At 41.8% G+C, this 20670-nt stretch overlaps 1 protein-coding gene across 2 annotated transcripts; it reads right to left on the reverse strand.

Moving 5' to 3' along the window:
* Positions 1-10382: 10382 nt before the first annotated feature.
* Positions 10383-12706, reverse strand: LOC148010348 (uncharacterized). 2 transcript variants are annotated; one of them, XM_087672016.1, is made up of 3 exons: positions 12246-12706; positions 10948-12144; positions 10383-10842 (listed from the first exon to the last, which is right to left on the reverse strand). In XM_087672016.1, the coding sequence occupies exon 2, from the start codon at positions 11880-11882 to the stop codon at positions 10962-10964; it is 921 nt and encodes a 306-aa protein (XP_087528142.1). In that variant the 5' UTR covers positions 11883-12144; positions 12246-12706; the 3' UTR covers positions 10383-10842; positions 10948-10961. The 2 variants fall into 2 exon arrangements, with proteins under 2 accessions (XP_087528142.1, XP_087528141.1); XM_087672015.1 differs by having other exon boundaries at positions 10384-12144; positions 12246-12705.
* Between the last annotated feature and the right edge of the window lie 7964 nt (positions 12707-20670).

Consider the following 20670-nt stretch of genomic DNA (forward strand, 5'->3'; position numbering starts at 1 on the left):
GTCATGGTTGCATTTTAAGGGAAATCAATCGCGTGAAGAGCATTGATTAAGGTCAAACATTCTGAGTGGGATGTAGTGACTTAATTTTTTAGGGTTTTTAAAATTCTTGGCTTTTTACGTGCACTAGCTAGTGCACAACTCACTATGCACTTACTACCACCGCATAACACCGTGCACTCGCCTAGTGCATGTGCACTTGTGTGCATTAGACCTTGGTGCTCGCACTTGCACTTGCACTTAGACCTTGCATGAAACCCCTTGTACTTAGCCTTGCACATGGACCCCCACACATACACCCATGCACATGCACATTGACCCCCTTACATAAGAGTTGTGTATTGTACACATACAACTTGCATACCATAGTACATTCATCAATCTTATGCCTGCTCACACCCCTTGCTCATTATGCATCCATCATCAAGGCACCATCCACTAGTTAGAGATCTTGCATCTCACGAGCACATGTGCTTAGCATAGTTCAACACACTTATGTGTTCCTCATTGCTTTTCCCTCAACTCACCCTTGATAATACCCTATTTTGGCAAGGTGGAGTCAAGGGGAGGGAGGAGAAAGGAAAGAGGCACATAGTATTGTATTTGTGTGTTGTCGATGACACATAGATCCACCATGCACTGTCCACATTAATTATCGCACCTACATACAATACTTGCACTTTGCTCTAGCACATGACATGCGCACACCATCTTTGCACATACACTTTGACCCTTGCACTTGTGTCTCCTAGCACTAAGCCAATCCTTGTGCACTTGTGTGCATGCATGTGTACTTGTGCATGTACCTTATCCTTTTGCACAAATGCCATCTTAGTACATGTAGACTTTTGCACAACACCTTGCATATCCACTAGCACCTCTTGCACACCCCCCCATTGCAAACCACCATGTGTGCATACTAGCTCAAACTCACAATGGATTAGACTTTCAACAAATCTCTCCTTCCTTGTTTGTCTCTTTGGTTAGGCACCCACCTTGTTCGCAAGGGGGGGGCTGATGGGCCAAAGAAGCAAGGAATAAGGTACTTCAGAGTGCTCATATGCCATTCTGCCACTCACTAGGAAATCATGCCCCACAGCCTCTGTTTTGAGATGGTCTATTAGATAGAGATGTCAACCTGATTGATTTGTGTCCTCCGTGGACTATGTTATGGTGACACATTCTGGTGAGCCCCTTACTTATGAGGAGGCCATGTACATAGGTGATAGTCACTTTTGGGAGAGGGCCATGTAGTCTAAGTTTGATTCACTGGAGAAAAACCATACATGTGATTTGGTTCCTTTGCCTAGTGAAAAACGTGTATTGCCTTACAAGTGAGTATACAACTTGAAGAGTACCCATGGATACTTCAAGCTAGCATATAAGGTCAGATTGATTACTAAGGATTTTAAGCAAGCACCTAGTATGCAAGTTGAGAAAGAGCCTTTATGGCCTTAAGTAGACACCTAGGAAATGGTATCATATGTTTGATACCTTTATGCATTCACATGGATATACTCACAATGATATGGATCCATGTCTATACGCGAAGAAGGCTTGTGATGGTAGCCTTATCGTCTTGGTACTTTGTGTTGATGATATATTGATTACACATAGAGCTCATGAAGAGCTAGATGATTTAAAGACCCAACTCAAGAAGAGGATTGAGATTAAGGACATGGAGTAATCGTCACACATTCTTGGTATATGCATCACGTGTAATCGCTCTAAGGGACTTCTTTACTTGTCACAGTAGGAGTACATACAAAAGGTGCTTGAGCAATTCCATATGCAAGATGTTAAGACTATTGGTTGTCCTTTACCTTCCCATGTAAAGATCAACCAAATTTTCCATACTCAAATGAGTGAAAGGCCGAGATGGCCAAGATCGCTTATGCATTTGTAGTGGATAGTATGATGTATACCATGATAGCCAATCTCCCTAACATGGCATTTGCAATGGGAGTTGTAGCACACTATATGGCTATACTTGACTGATGACATTGAGACTCTATGAGGGGTATCATATAGTACTTAAAAGGCACTACAAATATGAGTATATGCGATGATGGCTAGGATACTGCAATCATGGGTTACACTGACTCTAGCTATGCAAGACATGCATATAGTAGGAAGTCCATCTCTGGGTATGTTTCACCTTTGTTAGAGGTGTTGTTTCTTAGATGTCCAGGGTGTAGAAATGTATGACTTTATCTACTACTGAGGTAGAGTATATTGTGCCCACTAAGGATTCAATGAGGCCCTACGGTTAGGCAATCTTGTGGTAGACCTTGGTATTACTATTACTCCTATATTGCATTCCGATTCTATGAGTGCTATTCAGTTGGCCAAAAATATGGTCTTCCATGCGAAGACAAAGCATATTGAGGTGCACTATCACTACATCAAGGAGCTGATAGAGGACAAGTTTGTTTATCTTGTTAAGATCTCGAGACTGATGAGAATCTTACATATTTGCTCACTAAAAGTCTCTTAGCAAAATATTTTGCCTTCCTTAGGAAGATGATGGGTGTAGGATGAGATGACATCTATTTATTATCCTATTGTACTTTATGTACATGTGTACTTTGTCACTTTTCTTATTCTCTCCTCACTTAAGGTACATTTGTCTTTAAGTGGAAGATTATTAGGGGTAAAGGCACCTATGCTCATGCTGCCGTGTATTTACTACACACACCATGATCACACACCTATACAATGCAAGTGGTAGGCACCCATCATTGTTACATTTCTCTATTCTTTTAGTAACTATTGAATAATGGAAGGTCGATCACACATTGTGACTATTGAAGTCCACATATACAATGTCTCTCTCTCTTGCTCTCTTGCTCCATCTAGCTACCATAGCTCTTACTTTACTCTTGCTTCTTCTTGTGTGTTTCCAGGCGAGCTCTACCTTTCGCATAGTGAATACTTGCCTGATTAGGACTTAGCCAGTCCATATCTACGAGATAGTCATATGTTCCAAGGGATAGGACTCTAAAGTTTGCATGAATGAGTGGCACCACAATTAATGAGAATTCTAAAAGATTTATCTTGGTATTCTACATGCACTTGTACTATGGTGAATTGGTATTTGCAGCCTTAATGACCACATGGATAGTGCCTCTCTCCAAGTCTTTGTAGAGGGTAAGATCCTCTTCTTCTAATTGTTTAGCAAACAAGGAAACAAGCTTGGCCAATCATTTCTCATCCCGCTACCCATCCTTGACCTCGATTGTTGAAGTTTCCCCTGTTGGCTAGAGAGTTATGAGAAGGGTTTGCATTGTTTATTTGAATGGGACATTGGGCTTTAAAGTGGCCTTGCTGGTTGCATTTAAAGTAATGGGGTCGGGCCCCTAGATTAGGATTGATAGGGTGAGGGTTGTTGTTGTTGTTGTTGGGTTGGTGATTGAGGACATCATTAACAAGGTTGAGGTACCTCCCATTTTTTATTTCCCATCTAAAGATTGACTTTGGCTCTCTTCAAATATGGAAATTTAGGGTTCGAGAAGTAGGGGGTACCTTCAAAATTTCTTTTGTGGAGAGATTCCACCAAAGGTTGAGCTTGTAGGAGTACATCTTTGAGGTCAGAAGGTTTTATAGCTTTCAGTTGCTCATTTAGGGATGGATTTAGGCCTCGAAAAAAGTGAGCTACTTATTGTGACATTGTCATTTTGGGGTGTACTTTAGTAGGGAAACAAAACAAGAGTAGTACCCCTCCACAATTAGTTCTTGTTGCCTTAAGCTGAAAAAGTCATCCATTCTATGGATTTGGTAGGCTAGGGATATATATCTTCCTTGGACAGCTGCCTTGATCAATTCCCACATTTGGGATGTCTCTGTAGTAACAGCTTTGTCACAACACAATTGCTTCCACCATAGACATGCTTCTTTGGTGAGGTGTAGTCAGGTGATCATAGCCTGATTGGCTATGCTCATCCCAGCCGCCGTAAGGAATTAGTCTGCCATTGATCAATCCATGTCTTGGCACTTGTTTATCTCTTTAATTCTTTGCCTCGTTAAACTCAATGGTTTAACTTGCTTTAATAGAAACTTCTTTCCCTATTGATTGGTCAAGGTAATTTGTGGCAGGGCTACTTGAGAGATGTATAGTAACTTTAGACAATGTTATTCATGAAAAGATTATTCACATCATCAAACTTTTAAGTTTTTGAATATATTGTATAATGCTTTTGGTCGTGAAACTTGACCATAAGTATGTATGGAAGTTTCTCAACCTATTATCTAGGAAGGATTCAAATCTATCCAAATAATTGGATTCATCAAGTTTGAGAAACTTGAGAAATTCGCAAAAACCATACAAGAGTGATTGTTTGGTATCTACGTAATTGAATGGCACTGTGGGGATATGATTTTGTCCTTTTTCCAATTGTTTCCTTAGATATAAATTGGAAACAATTTCAAGATACGTTGTGCCAACATGTGCATATTCCATAAAATAAAAACCATGATGATAGTTATGACAATTACAAGAATCAAAGGAGGTAGCAAAGGTAGCTCTAGGCTTATAGCCCATTGATTTGAGAGAAGGCAAAGACCTCCAACCAAAAACCACTTCCTTTAAACTATTCAATGGAAGGGGTTCACCAATAAGATAGAAGAAATCTTTATATCATTTATTAGGAGTTATCTTGTTGAGTAGGGCATTAATGACATGCACGGGCTGCCTAATATTTTCCAATTTGAATCGACCATGTTTTTGTTGCACTAAGACCTGCATTGGTCAAAAAGAAGTTGCTTAACAGTAGAACTACAATCCTCAATATGGACACCTTTTCTTTTTAGGCTTTGTGAAGTAGATTTGCTAGAAGCCTGATTAGAAAAGGTAGAAGGCTTGCTGCCAAAGTTTCTTGGCTTGTATTGATTTTGAGGGCATCTACTACCCCATGTCATAGAACCAAAACTCCTTTGCAAATGGGGTGCCACGTACACCTTGCTGTAGCTTAGATGGATTGAAACACCTATCAATAATCTTAGCACCTTCCCCCTTCATGTTTGGTGGAAGGCTAGCACCTTTTTTTGAGATCATAAGATTTTTTGGTGCAGTTAGGACCATTTTTTTAAAGTATGCAAATACTAGAGAAGCCTTGATTGCCTCATATGCCTCCTTAGCAATCCAATTGAATAATAAAATCATGGATCCCTTCAAGCTTTTTGCTGTAAAAATAGAATCCACATTTGCATTATAAACCATAATGCATGATCAAACCAAAGAATAGTATTGTTTTTGCATTCCCTATGATGGCCTGATACATCACAATAGCATTTGATGAATGGTCTGAGCAAATTAAACACTGCGTATAGAAACTTTCCATCCAACTTATGATTATTATAAGCTTGATGGATTTAGCAACCAAGAAAATGCCATATGGGGATGGACATATACTTGCTTCAAACAATGACATGTTAATTAGGCCATTCAATATAATAATTTTGGAAAGTGAAGAAGTGGCATCCAATGCCAAAGAAGAAAAATCTTTATCAATAGTAGACATATTGTCTTCACCCAATAACAATAACCACATTTCAATTGGGATAGGAGCAGTAAGAGTAAATACTACATATGACCAAGGTTGATGATTAATAAATTGCTGATAAGCTTCTAAGAGTTGCAGTGGGATGAAGCATCCACATAATATGAACCTTGCTCTTGTTTCTTAACCCATTTTGAAGTCTCCCATGTAGCATTTAGAAATTCATCTTCTTCTTCAAAATAATCTAGAGGGACCAAAGCTTTTCTATATGTTTCATCAAGGAAAGTAGGGGTGTCAAAATCCAAAGGCTTTTTAGGCCTTGGATTTTCCCCTTGGAAAAGGAATACTAGTTTGCTAAAAAATATTCTTGATGATTGTCTTGGAAGAGTCTATCCAATTGTTGAGATTGGCTTCATCTTCCTTTACAAGACTATCAATATTGTTCATTAAAACTCTAAGTTTAGATACGGCACGTGAGGGGCTTGAGAGGAAGATGTGATAGATCTTAAGCCAACTAGCTAAATCCAATTGTAATAGCAGTAAGTTCTCTACATCAGGTTGATTTTGAGGCTAGCTTTGTCAAGCTCAATTCGAGTCTAATGGAAATCTCTAGCACTAATGCAAGCTAGCAGACCTTGGATGAAAATGGAAGGTGCTGGTAGAGGATCTACATAGCCAAAGGCAAGTAGCTTAAGGTGCCACCCGTTGTGCTACATAGAGAGACGAGGAGTCAATGGAGTATTAGAAAATAATATTACAGGGAATAGCTGCTTCACAGCATTGTCCCCATGAGTGAGTGTTAAAACCAAGCATAGCAAGATAGCTACTGCTTTAATTGGATTATACAGAATATACTGAAAGGAAATATGAACAAGATTTTCTTATACAAAATCAATGTATATGAGGCTTGAAATAGAAATTATACACTCCATTATTTTCAAGAAATAGTCAAGACACAACCACAAAAAATGTACATGAAGGAGGAGTACCACATGTTACCTACAAACCAAGTAGTTGATTATTAGTAAGGTCTAAGTAATCATACTTACATTGCAAGTGTCAAAAGCAATACACAATTGCTATCCTTGTCACCATCATAGAACAAGTTTACCTTGTTCATGTCCATGGAACTATTCCAAGAATGGTTGAAGTAACACTTGAGAAGTGTAGAAATACCATAGCAGCAGCAGTAGTAGAACAATACAGAAGTGCAAAGGTTTAAAGCTAGGAATAAGCTCTTCAATAAGCGTACTCACCAGCTAGAGATACTCCAAGGGATTTAGTTACCACATAGGATGGTTATCCCAATGGGGTATACATTAGTTTGAAAGTAGTACTTCATGTTGGTTATTGGAGTAGTAATCTAACAAGCACATGGGTATCAAAAAGGCATGTGCTATAGTTGCATAGCCATACCAATACCACCACCCCCTTTTTTTGCCAATAGGGGTAAAGATAAGGACTTGGTTACCTCATATCCCATAAAGGAATTTTTTTAAGGTTACCAAGAAAAAGGATAAAAAAATAGCTACATATTTAAGAATTTCAAAGTCAAATCCTGCCATTAAATAGGTTTTGAAGGGTAGGTAATCATACAAGGAGCAACTAAGGTAGTAGTTTAACTTCTTAACTAGAGAAGAGTGAGGAAGAGGAGGGATAATTTGAAGAGTAGAAGGGAGAAAAAGCGCTTTGTTGGCAATGCAAGGTCACATGGATAGTATCAGTAGTCGATTGTCATGCATGAGAGAGAGAGAGAGAGAGAGAGAGAGAGAGAGAGAGAGAGAGAGAGAGAGAGAGAGAGAGAATATAATCAACATTCATCAAGCTAAGGGGTGCATAGGGAGACATGATCATGGTGGCTTCAAACATAATAGTGATTATGCTTATTTGAAGAGTGGAAGGGAGAAAAAATGCTTTCTTGGCAGTGCAAGGTCACCTCAATAGTATCAGGAGTTGATTGTCATGCATCACAAGACGAATGTTGAGGAGTAAGTGGTGTTAGACACACCATATTCAGGGGTTGGCACAATAGGCTAACAAGTGGGCACAATTGTGGATAATGATGCAACAATGGTGCAATTGCAATTCATTCACATATATGTATGATGCTAAATGTGTGATGAGGAGGGTGGATATTCTCCCATGTGAGTGCAAGTTCAGGATATATTGAAGTAGATGCCCTCAAATCTCGCAATGCCTATCCTAGTTATAAATGGCTATATAAGGTCATCAACACAACTAGTGATGATGGTGACAACAACTGTCTACCTATGTCCCACCAATTGAGCCCCAATAGAGCACCATCCATTCATGGTTAGGTTCTCCAAATCTAAGATGCTCATGGCTACACAAAACCATGGCTCCTTTTACTCGACCTACTAGCTCTACAAGATCAAGCTGCTTATGGTTATGGTAATGTTCTCTACTCTCTACAAAGTGCCTATGTTGGTGATGAAGGCTTCAATGGTGTGCTAGTAGAGTTCAAGGAGGTGATGTTATGCTCCTAGTGAGGGAGGTGCAAATTCTAGTTGCCATTGAGTCCTTATGGTCCAAAGATGCTCATTTCTCATTCTTCCTTCTAAAGTCTCATGACAATGGAGTCTCATTCCATATAAGGTTTTTTACATTCTTCCTTTGTGTTAGAACTTCAAGTTAGGGAAGTCTCAAGTCAAGGAGTCACACACACACACACACACACACAAAATTGTAAGTAGCAAACACACGTGGTGTGTGCACGTGCACGCGCGTGTGAATGCACACATTAATATGATAAGAAAGGCAACAACTCCTCTTTCAATCACGATTGCTCCAAAATCAGACTACCCCTATTACAAAAGCCTCTCCATAAGCACACAAAAAGCGATTATGCTTTTCTTCAAAACTCAATACCCTAAACATCCAACATGTGGACACCCTTGCTTACAACAAGCTTTTGACACAAGAAGCAAGACACAAGTGATTGACGTCATCTTCACAAGTCAACTAAACGACTAGCAACATTGCCTTTTTCTTTTTTAAAGGTATTTGAAGGTTTTAATTTTGTTTGCAGGCTTCTTTTTCTTCAATCCTAACTTATCATAATCTACAATTAAATAGCAACAAAGCAATGCATCAATATCCTCTTGATCTATTCCTCTTAATCTAACAGTATACCCTTTTGAAGTGCAAAATCATAGTTCCCCGCAAAGTGGGTGTATGGACCTTGACGGTGTCGCTTCTGTCCATGGTTCTGGTATTGAAACTAAAATGTCACGTCACACAAATGCAACAATGGGACTTTAGACAAGACTCCTCTTATTTCAAGAGCTTCCACCTACCTCGACGTTGCTCTCTCTCACCTAGCTACCTACACTCTCCCTCACACTAGCTGTACACTCTCCTTTTAATGCTCGAAAGTAAGAATGCAAGATCAAGAACAAGTTAATACAAGCTCACTTTCTTATCTTACATGTTGGCAAGACTCAAGAGACTCGAAAATAGCTCAATGATTCAAACAAGACCTCCTTGTGTGGAATCGCTACTCCCAAACCTCCATGCCACTCCATGAATGTCTCTTGGTGAAAGAAATAGCAAGAAGGTAGAGATGGAAAAGAGGAGCTCCCATTGATCCCTCGCTTCCCTCCACACACACACATACATACACTCTCCACTTGCAAAAGAGAATAAGCTAGAAGCAAGATGGCTCTCTTAAAAGTGCACACACAAAAATGACCTCTTGCATTCACTGTTTTATTTGAATACATAGGATTAGATTGAGTAACCTATCTTCCTTTTTGACTCTTTTTTACAATGTTGTTACAATCATGATGTCCTTGAAAAATTACAAATGATCAAAAATAAACTTGACAAGACTCAATCTAACCAACACAAGCCACATACCATCTCTACCATATATTCTATCAAAGTACCCTCGATTCACTTTTAACCATTTTATAAGAACAATCAACAAGAGCTTTAATCTCATGACATGAAAGCTACATCCACAAGGAGACCTCAAGATTTACAATGTGCTAACCACTCTCACCCTCAACCATAAAAGTTCTCATTTGCAAATGCAAGTACTTTCCTAACACATGGTTAAATGGTACCTTATATATCGCCATTACCTTTACTTTTTAATGTGTTTCCTCGTACATTCCTATGAATTGCCTAAGATACATGCTAAACACCTTGACCAGTATGAGATTACAAACTTATTAATGAAATAATCATGTTTGCTTGGGCTCATCAAAAAATGAAGTTGAGCATGCCTTATGAAAAGAAAGGTCAGTCATGCTTCTCGACTAGTGGCTAGAATTGTCACACATATCATGTCTTTTTGACTAAAGATTAGTTTTCATCCCTTTGCTCTCCCATGCATTCAAGGGTTGTTTATCCTTCTCAATAAGTGCTTGGCATAAATGTCCCTTTTTATGCCATGTAGTGGGTGTCCAAGGATACCTCTTTACTGTTTCCCTCCACACCTTGTGGTGGAGGTCCATAGATACCTCTTTGCTATTTCTCTTTGTACCTTGTGGTGGATGTCCATGGATCCCTGTTTCCCATTTCTCTTCATCCTAATATACAAATCTAAGTGGCATTGTAAGCCCACTAGCATCATTGACTGTTTACACACAAAATGGAAAAACCACACCCGTATTAATTAGGCAGATACATGCTAATGTTAATGAGGCAAATGCATAATGCCAACTGAATTCAGAATATACTTGCCCACACAAATAAAAAATACACAACCAGCAGATCATGTTGTTAACATGCAAGCCTTCAATGAGGCTTCTACAAGCTTAAATATTTAGAGAATGTCCCACAAGGCAGAGAACAAGTTCAATACAATTATATCAAGCAATACATGAACTCAGTGTCCAGATAGGATTAAATTTGAGAGGTAAAACTGGTCTTAAAAACTGCATTCATTACTTAAAATTTACCACAATACAAAAAGTTGACTGAATGGGAAGTAAACCAGCCACTGATTCCAAAACCTTAAAGCCATCAGTTTAGCATTAGTCAATTAGTGTCAAGCGCCTCAGTAGAATACTTACAGGCCATTTACAGATGCTTGCAATAAGCAATCGTCATCAGATAGAAAGACTCTAACATGAATGACCAAACACCTTGAATGCTGAGATGAGAACCAAGCACATTCTGAAGTGCACCAAAATGGAAGTCCATACTAAAACCATCAAAGCCAGAGAACTGCTGGCTATCAAAAGCTGTCAGAACATATTGAGGCCAAGGCGAGGAGACTAGGATATAGCAAAGCATTCCATGATATGATGCTCCATCCTTGCACACTTAAACCTTGAATTGGTCCTCAGCATATCTGAATGTGCTAAATCCAAAAATTCTGCAGTCAAAAATTTGTCACATAGCCATTGCCTAAGACTTTTAAATCACTTCAGAGGTACCAAAAGTGCTATGGAACGATTGTGCACTTGTATGAATTCATCACCTTATCAGCCCACATCAATCCGAACTAGTGGAGCTTGCTCTTGACTTCTGCTTCTTGGCACCTTTTCTATACCGCCTCCTTTGAAGTTTGGCCATCTCCAACTTCATTTTGGTAAGGATTTCCATCTTTGCCAACTCAATTCGGGCATAAACTTCAGAAAATCCTGTAACTGCATCTGCTAAAGCCTGGACTCCATCATCATACACAGCTTTTCGCTTCCTTGAATGAACAGAATCTCGCAAATAAGCACCCCTAGCCTGACCACTTGAGTTATCAGTCGATTCCTGAGATCCTACCATACCCACAGGTTTACGAAACTGCTGCCGATGATGATGCAAAAAACTGTCTTCTATAAAACGATGATCTTCTAGTAAGCCAGGTGCATCTCCTCGCCTGGTCTTTCCATTATCGAGACATCTCATCCTGTCGACTGCATACTCTTCCGGAGAGTCAGAATCTTCAGACTTGTCATTATCCTCACCTTCTTCCTCATGCATATGCCTAAACTGTGGCAAAGAAGGCTTGGGCATGTGAGTTTCCGAAGTGTCTACTTCTTTGCCCTGCTTTACCACAGAGCCCATCATTTCATCCATTTTGGCAAAGAACGGCCATGTCATGGGGCTCCCATTTATGGCCTTCCGCTTCTCCATCTTGTATCTCCGTTTCAAGCTGTCCACTTTGTCCCTGCACTGCTTTAGGGTCTTCAGGGACTTCAGCCCCTCACCACAACCATTCACATCATTGACAACATCTTCCCAGTCCTTGTTTCTAAGGTAACCCCTGCCAGAGAAGAACTTTTGGGAGTAGCTGTCCAATAGTGTCGCCACAGCCTTGGGGGACCATTCACAAGTCGGCATTCCCTTGAATTTCCGTATCTCTTCATCGCTACCCATGCCAAGGAGAAGGGAAGGCTGCTGCTTCTTAGGTAGGGCCATAGGGTCTAATCAAGGGCTCCCCTGTTATTACAGAGGTGGGTAACAGGGAGTACTCTGAAAATATCGCATGGTTGCCCTCACCTAAGAACACCGTAGCAAAGCCTTTGGGTGAAACTGCCGGTGCTCGAGTTTCGACAGTCAGCAACCTTGGCCCTTGAAACTCTGATGAGAACAAGGGTTTTTATTCTCCTCTGTTCAAACACAATCTCTAGCGTAAATTGCGGATATGGAGAGGCCACGCATGTGTCTCTAGAATGCAAACCTGCAGAACAAGGCACCACACAAAGAGCCAGATGAGGAAGGGCAAGCATCTCTCTCTCTCTCTCTCTCTCTCTCTCTCTCTCTCTCTCTCTCTGAGCGTACCTTTTGGCCTTCTTCTTCTGAGCGGCTCTGCTGTGAGGCAAGGAAGATCTTGAAATTTAGGGCTCCGCCGATGCCGATCTGTCTCTGGATATTCTGATTGATGTTCCCCTGCGTCTGTGCATCGAGGGTCCCGTGGCTCTGCGTTGAGGGTCTGGAGCTCTCGTCGTCGTCGTCGTCGTCTTCTTCTTCTTCTGTGGGGGTGTCTCGTGAAGAATGAGGAAGAATGATGACGGTGATCGTCATCAAACATAACGCCCACCAATCCGACGCGCCCATCTCTCCCGCCCTACGGTGTGTTTCGTCGCCAGACAGCCACTGATTCCGTCGGTACGTTGCAGCTTCCGGTGTGAATGGACCCTTACCTCGCCGTCCTGCCACGCCTTTTCCTCCCTTCTAGACGCTCCCAGCACCCCCTAATGGGGACCACACAAGTCGGGACGTCTCCAGTTCGGACTGCCATTAGTCTCTGAGCCCATAGGAATACTGAAAAAGAAGCTCCTTGTAGAACAAGTGCCAATAAGACCTGTGTCACGCCTTTGCATGCAGGGATTGTTGGGTTTCACTCAAAAACCTTTGTCGTGGTGTCCCACCTAGGATAAGCAAGTGGAAAGGTTTTCCGAAGTGTGTCAAGAGATGCGTTCGATTGAGGCACACCCTGCAACATTGACAGCTTTTTGCATTTTTGCCCGTTCAACCAATAGGCATTCTTAACACCACTAACCTTCTCTAGTAACTCACTTCTGAATGGGTGCTTGCGGGGGCAATAGTAGGTTCTAGTGACCCTACTATCCTCAATCGTATTCGGCTCGACCATGGCGTAGTAGGGGGGTGTTACTCAATAACCCCCACTACACCATGATGCGACACAGCTCTAATGAGCTTGTTTACATTGTCCCAACAATTTGTAGAGTTCATTACACACTAACCACCACTAGTTCTATCACACCAAAATTGTAACAACTTGACCCATTGAATAAAACTTTTGGGGCTAGAGTGTGGGGGGGTTGACAACTTGGAAGGGTTCAAAAATGGTCAGACAAGTATATCTTTTTTATAAATAAACATTTGTCATCACTCAAGAAATGTGGAGCCAATCCAGATTTGTCATGTGGTCTCATGCTCCTATCATTTTTGCACTAACCCACTATCCAAGGCTGTAACCAACCTGAAACACCCCCAACGTAGTCACAAAGGCCTAATAGTAGCTTTAAAACCACCTCTAAAAGTAATAAGAGAGGAGCAAACATTGAAAATCTAAAGGATTTTAGGATAGCAACCTTCAAATATAGGTATCTTATCTCTTAAATTTTTCATTAAAATGTTTTTCACCTTTTCTAAAACTACAAGCACATTTTTTTGTGTCTCATACTAGCCCTCACTTATCACTCTATAGCAGGTGGTTTTTATGGCAAAAAACATCTACACAATGAAATATCTTCGCATGCCCATATAGCAAGACCTAAAACTTATTTTGCATTATACGCAACAAAGGGCTCAAGCAAACCAAGTAGGTGTTTTGATACTAAGGCCTAGCAACTTAGATGCTTCATCAATAGGCAAGAAGATTTGAGAGTGGGCAATGGAAGAGGAAACACAAACAAGGAGAGAGAAGGGAAGAGAAAGACTGCAATGGAAAAAGAAATGAAAGGAGAAAATACAATATGACCACAGCCAAGTTCCTATGGGAGCAAGTGATCTCACGGTTCAGCTGTCCCATCGAACTAGTCAACGACCAAGGCACATACTTCATCAACGAAGTAATAGCTCACCTTGTGTCCTCCTTCCTAATCATCCATTAGAAATCTTCACCTTATTACCCTCAGGCAAACGGTCAAGCTAAATCCACAAATAAAATCTTGGTAAACGTCCTGGCCAAGGTCATCTCTGCTTAGCACAGTGACTGGGATGACAAGTTGATGGCGGCCTTGTGGGCCTACTGCACGGGGTACAATATGGGTATAAGATAGACCCCCTTTAGGTTGACCTATGGTACAAAGGCAATTCTACCCTTAGAGTTCTTTGTGCCTAGCCTCAGGATAGCCCTTTAAGAGAGATGGGACAGGAAGGAGCATGGACGGAATGCCTAATTGAGCTCGAACGCTTATCAGAAACCCGGCTTCTATAGCCACCCATGCGCTAATATGCGAGAAGGCAAGACACAAACTCTGGTTTGACAAGCATGTCAAGCAACGCAACTTTGAACAGGGCGACTTAGTACTGATGTACTCAGTCAAAGGACATAAGCAGAAAATGAAGTTTCGTGGGCTAGGTCCTTTTAGGGTTTGAACCATCAACCGAACTGGCAACGTAGAACTCGAAATCCTAGAAGGTGAGGGCATAGGCTTCTTCAATGGGGTAGCCACATAAAGAAGTACTTCCCTCCCACGCACCCATTGCATGAGCCTCCAATGCTAGCACCCCCTATCCAAGAACAAGTAGCCACGATCATTGAGATGGACAACGAGGATGAAGAAGCTGTAGAACTAGCTTACCTAAGCGTAATGGTCACTGCCAAGCACACATGCACCATCAATGCATTGATCGACGAGGGAGCTGACTCTAATGTCTTAACTCATGACCATTGGACCCAAGTTGGCAAACCACAGTTACAACCCACTAATGCTAAGCTCAGCCCGTATGGAGGTCGAGGCCGATCATACACACTTTTGGAAAAGTGCAATGTTGCAATCTCTATCAATTCTGAAAGCATGCTGATGATCTTTTATGTGTTGCCCAAAACTAAAGATGTAGGCACAAAATCGTTGTTAGGACGAACTTTTAAGAAGAAAGCTCATTATAATGTTGACTACGAGTCACAACGTATCCACCTAGCCATGGGTAACATCTGAATAGTTATATCTTTCAGTAAGGGTAGTGTGACTCCTTCCAAGTCCGCAAAGCCACGGATAGAGAACCCCACCATCAAGACTAAGGAGGGGGGTCGTGACTCGCCACAACCCGCCAAGCCTCAATGCCGGCAACCCGCTGAACCCAACACTGAAGCTAATGAACCCCAGTTCAAATGGGTACCTAAACATCAAGAACTGCCACCTACAAGCAGAACCCACACCCTCGCAAAGCTAAGGACCCACACTCGAAACCTAGGAGGCCAAGATGAAACTATAAACATCGACGTACGGTAAAGCTGCGATGGGTCCCCAAAACCTTATTACAAGTGTAAGGCTACTATGAGGGTAACACCTGGATTTGGCTACCTAAAGCCAAAACAACCAAAGGGCCTACTCAAACGCCACTCTCGAGCTTATTGGCCACACGCAAAACATTGAGCCAGAGACACTCGGGCCATAAGAGAGTCGGGCCGCCAAGTCCACACAACCTCCACAGTCTAGCCTAGTAGGGCCTAAACCAATCTATCGCCCAAAACCGCAGCTTGCTACTAACAAACCGCCCAAATCTAGCATTGATGGTACCTCTCAAACCTCAAAAGCATCTAGTAGCATGTCAACCATAACTACAACCAAACCCATTGAACATGAGGCCAAGCTATAGCCTAAGGAGCAAACCAAGCTGCGACCATTAGCCTGAACTCTCTAGTTCTGTCAAACCTCAACCACCTACTACCAGCCTTAGACCCTCTTATGAGCAGCGATCAATTCTAACCTTGGCCGCAGACTTAGCTGAAAATACGGGGGATGACTTGGTTGCTTGCCTCAGACACTTGGATGCGACTTTCATGTTGCTTGCTAAAAGCTATGACCGCTTATACTTTGGACTCTTGGATAGCAATGGAAGTATGGACACTCCCTTGTTCTTGGGAAGAATCGAAATTCATGTTTGTCAAGTCTTTCGAGGCAATTGTGGAGCTGATTTCCACCGAGGTTTCCCACGAATAAGCGCAGCAACAATGCCTCATCACCTCATATAACAAGCGCACAACTTGTGCCAATAATCAAGAGATAGAAGACCTGAAACAACTTACAACCAACAAATCCCCTTTCTTAAAAAAATAGTACACTCTTAGCCTCCAGTGGGAGCTCGAGGGTTGTTGAGTCATGTCAAATGCCAAGCAATGACGTGCAATCAAAGCATCGAAGTATTACCCAACTTATGTTGCTCCAACCTCTTATAGGGTATTAATGACCATATGTGCCTAACCCATGGAGGAACATATTCAGGGACAAATCGCATCCTCATCGAGGAGGAATTGCATATTGCTAGTTGCATGGACTTCGTTGACTTATTGCTTGATGTCCTTACTTACATCACCCAGCTCGGCATCCGAACTTTTGACATGGACCGGTATGCTCACATGAAATATAATCCAAATTTCTATGCTTTGCTCATGCAAAAGTAAAGCACTATACCTATGCGCAAAATACCCTCTACACTTTAGTCTTCAATCCTAGGAAGGATTCTTCTCAATTCCAAGGGGGAGGGGATAAGGTAAGGTAAGGGTAAGGGTAAGGGTAAGGTAACTCAAACCAAACACACAAGAAAAACAATAAAGAAAAAGCACACATTGGTAGGATGAAACAACTTGTGAATGAGGAAAATGTCAAAAAAATTTGAAATTAATAGACTAATTGGAAGAAAAGTCGACTCCACACTCAAGCAATTTAGTTCTATTGGGGGTAAAGGCACATCCACCTAGCCGCCCATGTATTACTACACTAACAGTCACCGCCACTGCACACTGCAGGTGGCGGGCGCCCGTCACCATCACCTTATTCTTTATTCTTTTAGTGACAGTTTGAATAAAGGAAGGCCCGATCACACATTGTGACTGTTGGAGTTCCCATTTCATGTCTCTCTCTTTCTTGCTCTTGCTCTCCCGCCATAGCTCTCGAGTCTAAGCTTCAATTCGTCTCTCCCTTTCAATTGGTATTAGAGCTCGGCTTCCCGACTCTTGAGCTTGGTTCGTGGCATTCTCAGCTTCCCATTGACTCCCTACTCGCATTGGGTCTCCTTCCCGGCAGCCATATCCGACTCCTTCGAGCTCCCGTCACTCCTCGGCTTCTCGAGCACCTTCCCGGCATTGTTGGGCATCTTCAAGGCATTACATCAGAGGTATTTCATTATTTTCTTCATGGTTTACTTCAGTTCTCAGGTCACACAGGCTATGAACAGTTTGGGGTAGCCACCATTGAAGCTCCATTGCTTCATATCTTCATTGCCCCTGCTCAAGAACCCTTGAGGCTTGGTGTGTGCCCCCTTGGGCACCTACTTGAGCCCCTGCTCCACCCCAGGCATGCCACGTGGGCTGCAGGCCCTCCAGGACAGCAGCACATTGTTTGTGCCTGTTTCTACGCTGCTCTACATCTGCTCCACACCGGTCCTCCTCAAGCTCCAGGCCATTGGGCACTTCCACAGGCTTCATTTGAGGCATTTGCACATGCTTTGATGCTTGGTATTGAAGGCTGAGCACTGACATTGCTTCTGGGCTGATTTAGCACTATTTTGGGACTGTCATAATAGCCCACAGATAGTTTATAACAGTGCTATAGTAACATTTGATGCTTATGCTTGCCCGGCATTGTCATTTGATGCCTGGTTGGTCTCGTATGATGCCTACATGTTAAGGGAATGTATGCCTATTGTTTGGCAATCATTTGGCATTGATTTGGGATTGAAATTTCTCGATTTTTTGACAGTCATTTCATGCTTTAATAAAAGCGGGCTGAAGCTATCCTACATGCTTTGGGTTATGCCTATTGGTTCTAGCCTATGTCTTGGATATATGCCATGAAGTATTGATCTTTGGGGTACGACTTCGAGCTTGGATTTCATTCCGGATGCTTTTGGAAGAGCTTTGACATTACGCACTCATTGACATGGTTCATGCTTGACAGTGGTATATGCTTTGATAGTGATGCTCCTTGGGTTTATGCATACCCGTTGCCTATGGCTTGATGCTCATGTCACGGTTGATTACCCTATGCGTACGTTGAGCTTGAGTGCTCATTGAAGCTCTACCTTGGATGCATTTTGGATTATCTGGAGTAGTCTTGGATGTTACTTGGCTTGTCAGAGTTTGGATTGGGATGTATTTGATGTCTTACATGCTTATGGATGCTACATACGGATGCTCTACTGCCTACATGTTCGGGATGTACTATTGACGTATTATCTTGGACTTGTGTCATTGGCACTGTGTCTTGCCTTGGCTTGAGCTCTTGAGCTTGTACATACAGATTTTATGGCAGTGGGAGCATTCTTGAATGCTTATCAAACATTGAGCATGCGGTACTTTTATGCATTGAGCAGTTACAAACACTTGAGACTTTGGGATTTCTTACCCTTTGGGATGATACATTATATGTCTTGGTTCACTGTATGCTTATGAGCTAAGTCTCAGTTTTGGATTTGTATCTTTGTGAACTGACACCTACTTGTATCAAGTTTTGGTAGTGGTAGGAACACTTTGCCCTGTTGACTGGGGGGGTGCGCCTACTCACTGGCAGATGTTTGTATGACATACTTGGGTGTTGGATTCATGCTTATCGACCGTCATATGCTTATGCTATGCCTGCATGATGCCGGCTTTGGTCTTGGCAGTATCTGATTGCCTTGGGATCCAATTTTGGCACTGTTAGCTCTTTTTTACTGAAATATGAAATTTATTACATCAAGCATATATGTATGGACTAACATGGATTTTTCATAGTGAAACACTCTGAAATGATGTACTTTCATTAGTACTTGATGGATTTTTTATGTTGAAACACTTTGAAATGATGTACTTTCATTAGTACTTGGTGTGGGCAGCAGCTTTGGTTCCACTTTTCTTGCCATTTTCCCTCGATTCTGGTGATTTTTTGGTCATTTTCTACTATAAATAGCAAGCAGTTTTGAATTGTCTACAGTCTTCCAGCTTGCATTATGGCGAGTTCGTCCACTAATCATGCTATTTTCAACATCACTAAGCTTGATGGTACGAATTACTCTTATTGAAAGAGCTAGATTTGGCAAGTGTTGGTGCAGAAATTGCAGATCAAACCTTTGAGGTTGAGCGGGCATCCGCCTACAACTATGACAGATGAGGAATAGCTTGAGCTTAATGAGTTATGCAAGTCCACTATTGTATTGTCTCTCACAGAACAAAGTGCATGGCAGTTGTGGAATAAGATCAAGAATCTCTATGACAAGAAAAGTCCAGCAAGTTAGATGTATTGGCTGAAGCAGCTTATGGATTTGCGCATGAAGGAGAATGTGACCATGCCTGCTCACTTGAGCCAGTTCCATGCTATACTCAAGAGCTTGACTTCGCAGGATATCACTTTTGCAGAGGATGTCACTCCTCTTTTCTTGCTTGGTACTCTTAATGAGTCATGGGATGTATTCCGCACTGCATTATGTGCCTCTACTGTTACCTTGAAATTATCTGATTTGAGAGTGCTCTTCTGTAGGAAGAGGTTAACGATAAGAATTTGGATGCCTTTCGTGTGTCGCATGCTATGACAGGTAGAGGCAAGAATGATGGATATGGAAAGCATGGTAGTGGTAGTGGCCGTGGACGGGATTCTCAAAAATCTCAGTCCAAGTCTCCTAGAAAGTCACGTAGCAAATCCCGTGACAGGAATGCAGATGTTACTTGTCACCATTGTGGAAAAAAGGGCCATATTAGGCCACAATCCCATGAATTTCAAAATGAAAGGCGCAAAGCTAAGGAAAAAGGCAAAGTGCAGGTAAGTCTTCTGATCGCAGCATAGTGCCTGCAAAGACCAGTGTTAAAATTGAAGAGATCAATGTTATGCAGCCTGAGGATATGATGATGATTATATCCTAGCAGCTTCTTCTAGTGCCTCACAGATGACAGAGATACACTCTATGTATGTACAGTGTTGGCTGTTGGACTCATGTGCATCCTTTCATGTGACACCTTGTTGAGAGTGGTTTCATTCATACCGTACTTTATTCACGTTCTGTGCGCTTGGGTGATGACAACTCTCTTGATATTGTGGGCATTGGTGATGTTAGGATGCAGTTTTCTTCTAGCAGTAGTTTTGTTATGCAGGATGTACGTCATGTACATGCTTTGACATACAGTCTCATGTCAGCTGGACAGCTTGATGACATAGGATATCATGTATGTTTTGGAGACTCTGCATGGAAGATCACTCGTGGCAGACTTGTGATTGCGAGAGGTGCCAAGGCTGGCAACCTTTATCCCTTGATTGTATTAGCTTCTTCCCTTGATCATGTTTTGTTTGTGGGTTCTATCCCACATGTATCTATTTGGCATGCCCATTTGGGCCATATGTCTTTGAAGGGAATGAAAATGCTTTTAGGTTTGCAATACTTACCGCCCCTTGATTATGCATGTTTTGATTCATGTGAGCATTGTCTTTATGGCAGGCAAACTAGGTCTACTCATAAAAAGTCTGGTAGGCCACGCATGAGTGAGCCCTTGGCATTGGTACATTTGGATGTCTGTGGGCCCATGCCTTGTCAGTCTATTGGTGGT

This window comes from Lygodium microphyllum, chromosome 29 (assembly GCF_053477565.2).
Source record: "Lygodium microphyllum isolate KBCC chromosome 29, Lygodium_microphyllum_v1.1.10, whole genome shotgun sequence".
Lineage (NCBI taxonomy): Eukaryota > Viridiplantae > Streptophyta > Polypodiopsida > Schizaeales > Lygodiaceae > Lygodium > Lygodium microphyllum.

Excerpts from the sequence above, each read along its gene's own strand:
- LOC148010348 (XM_087672016.1), bottom strand. The coding sequence starts at position 11,882 with ATGGCCCTACCTAAGAAGCAGCAGCCTTCCCTTCTCCTTGGCATGGGT.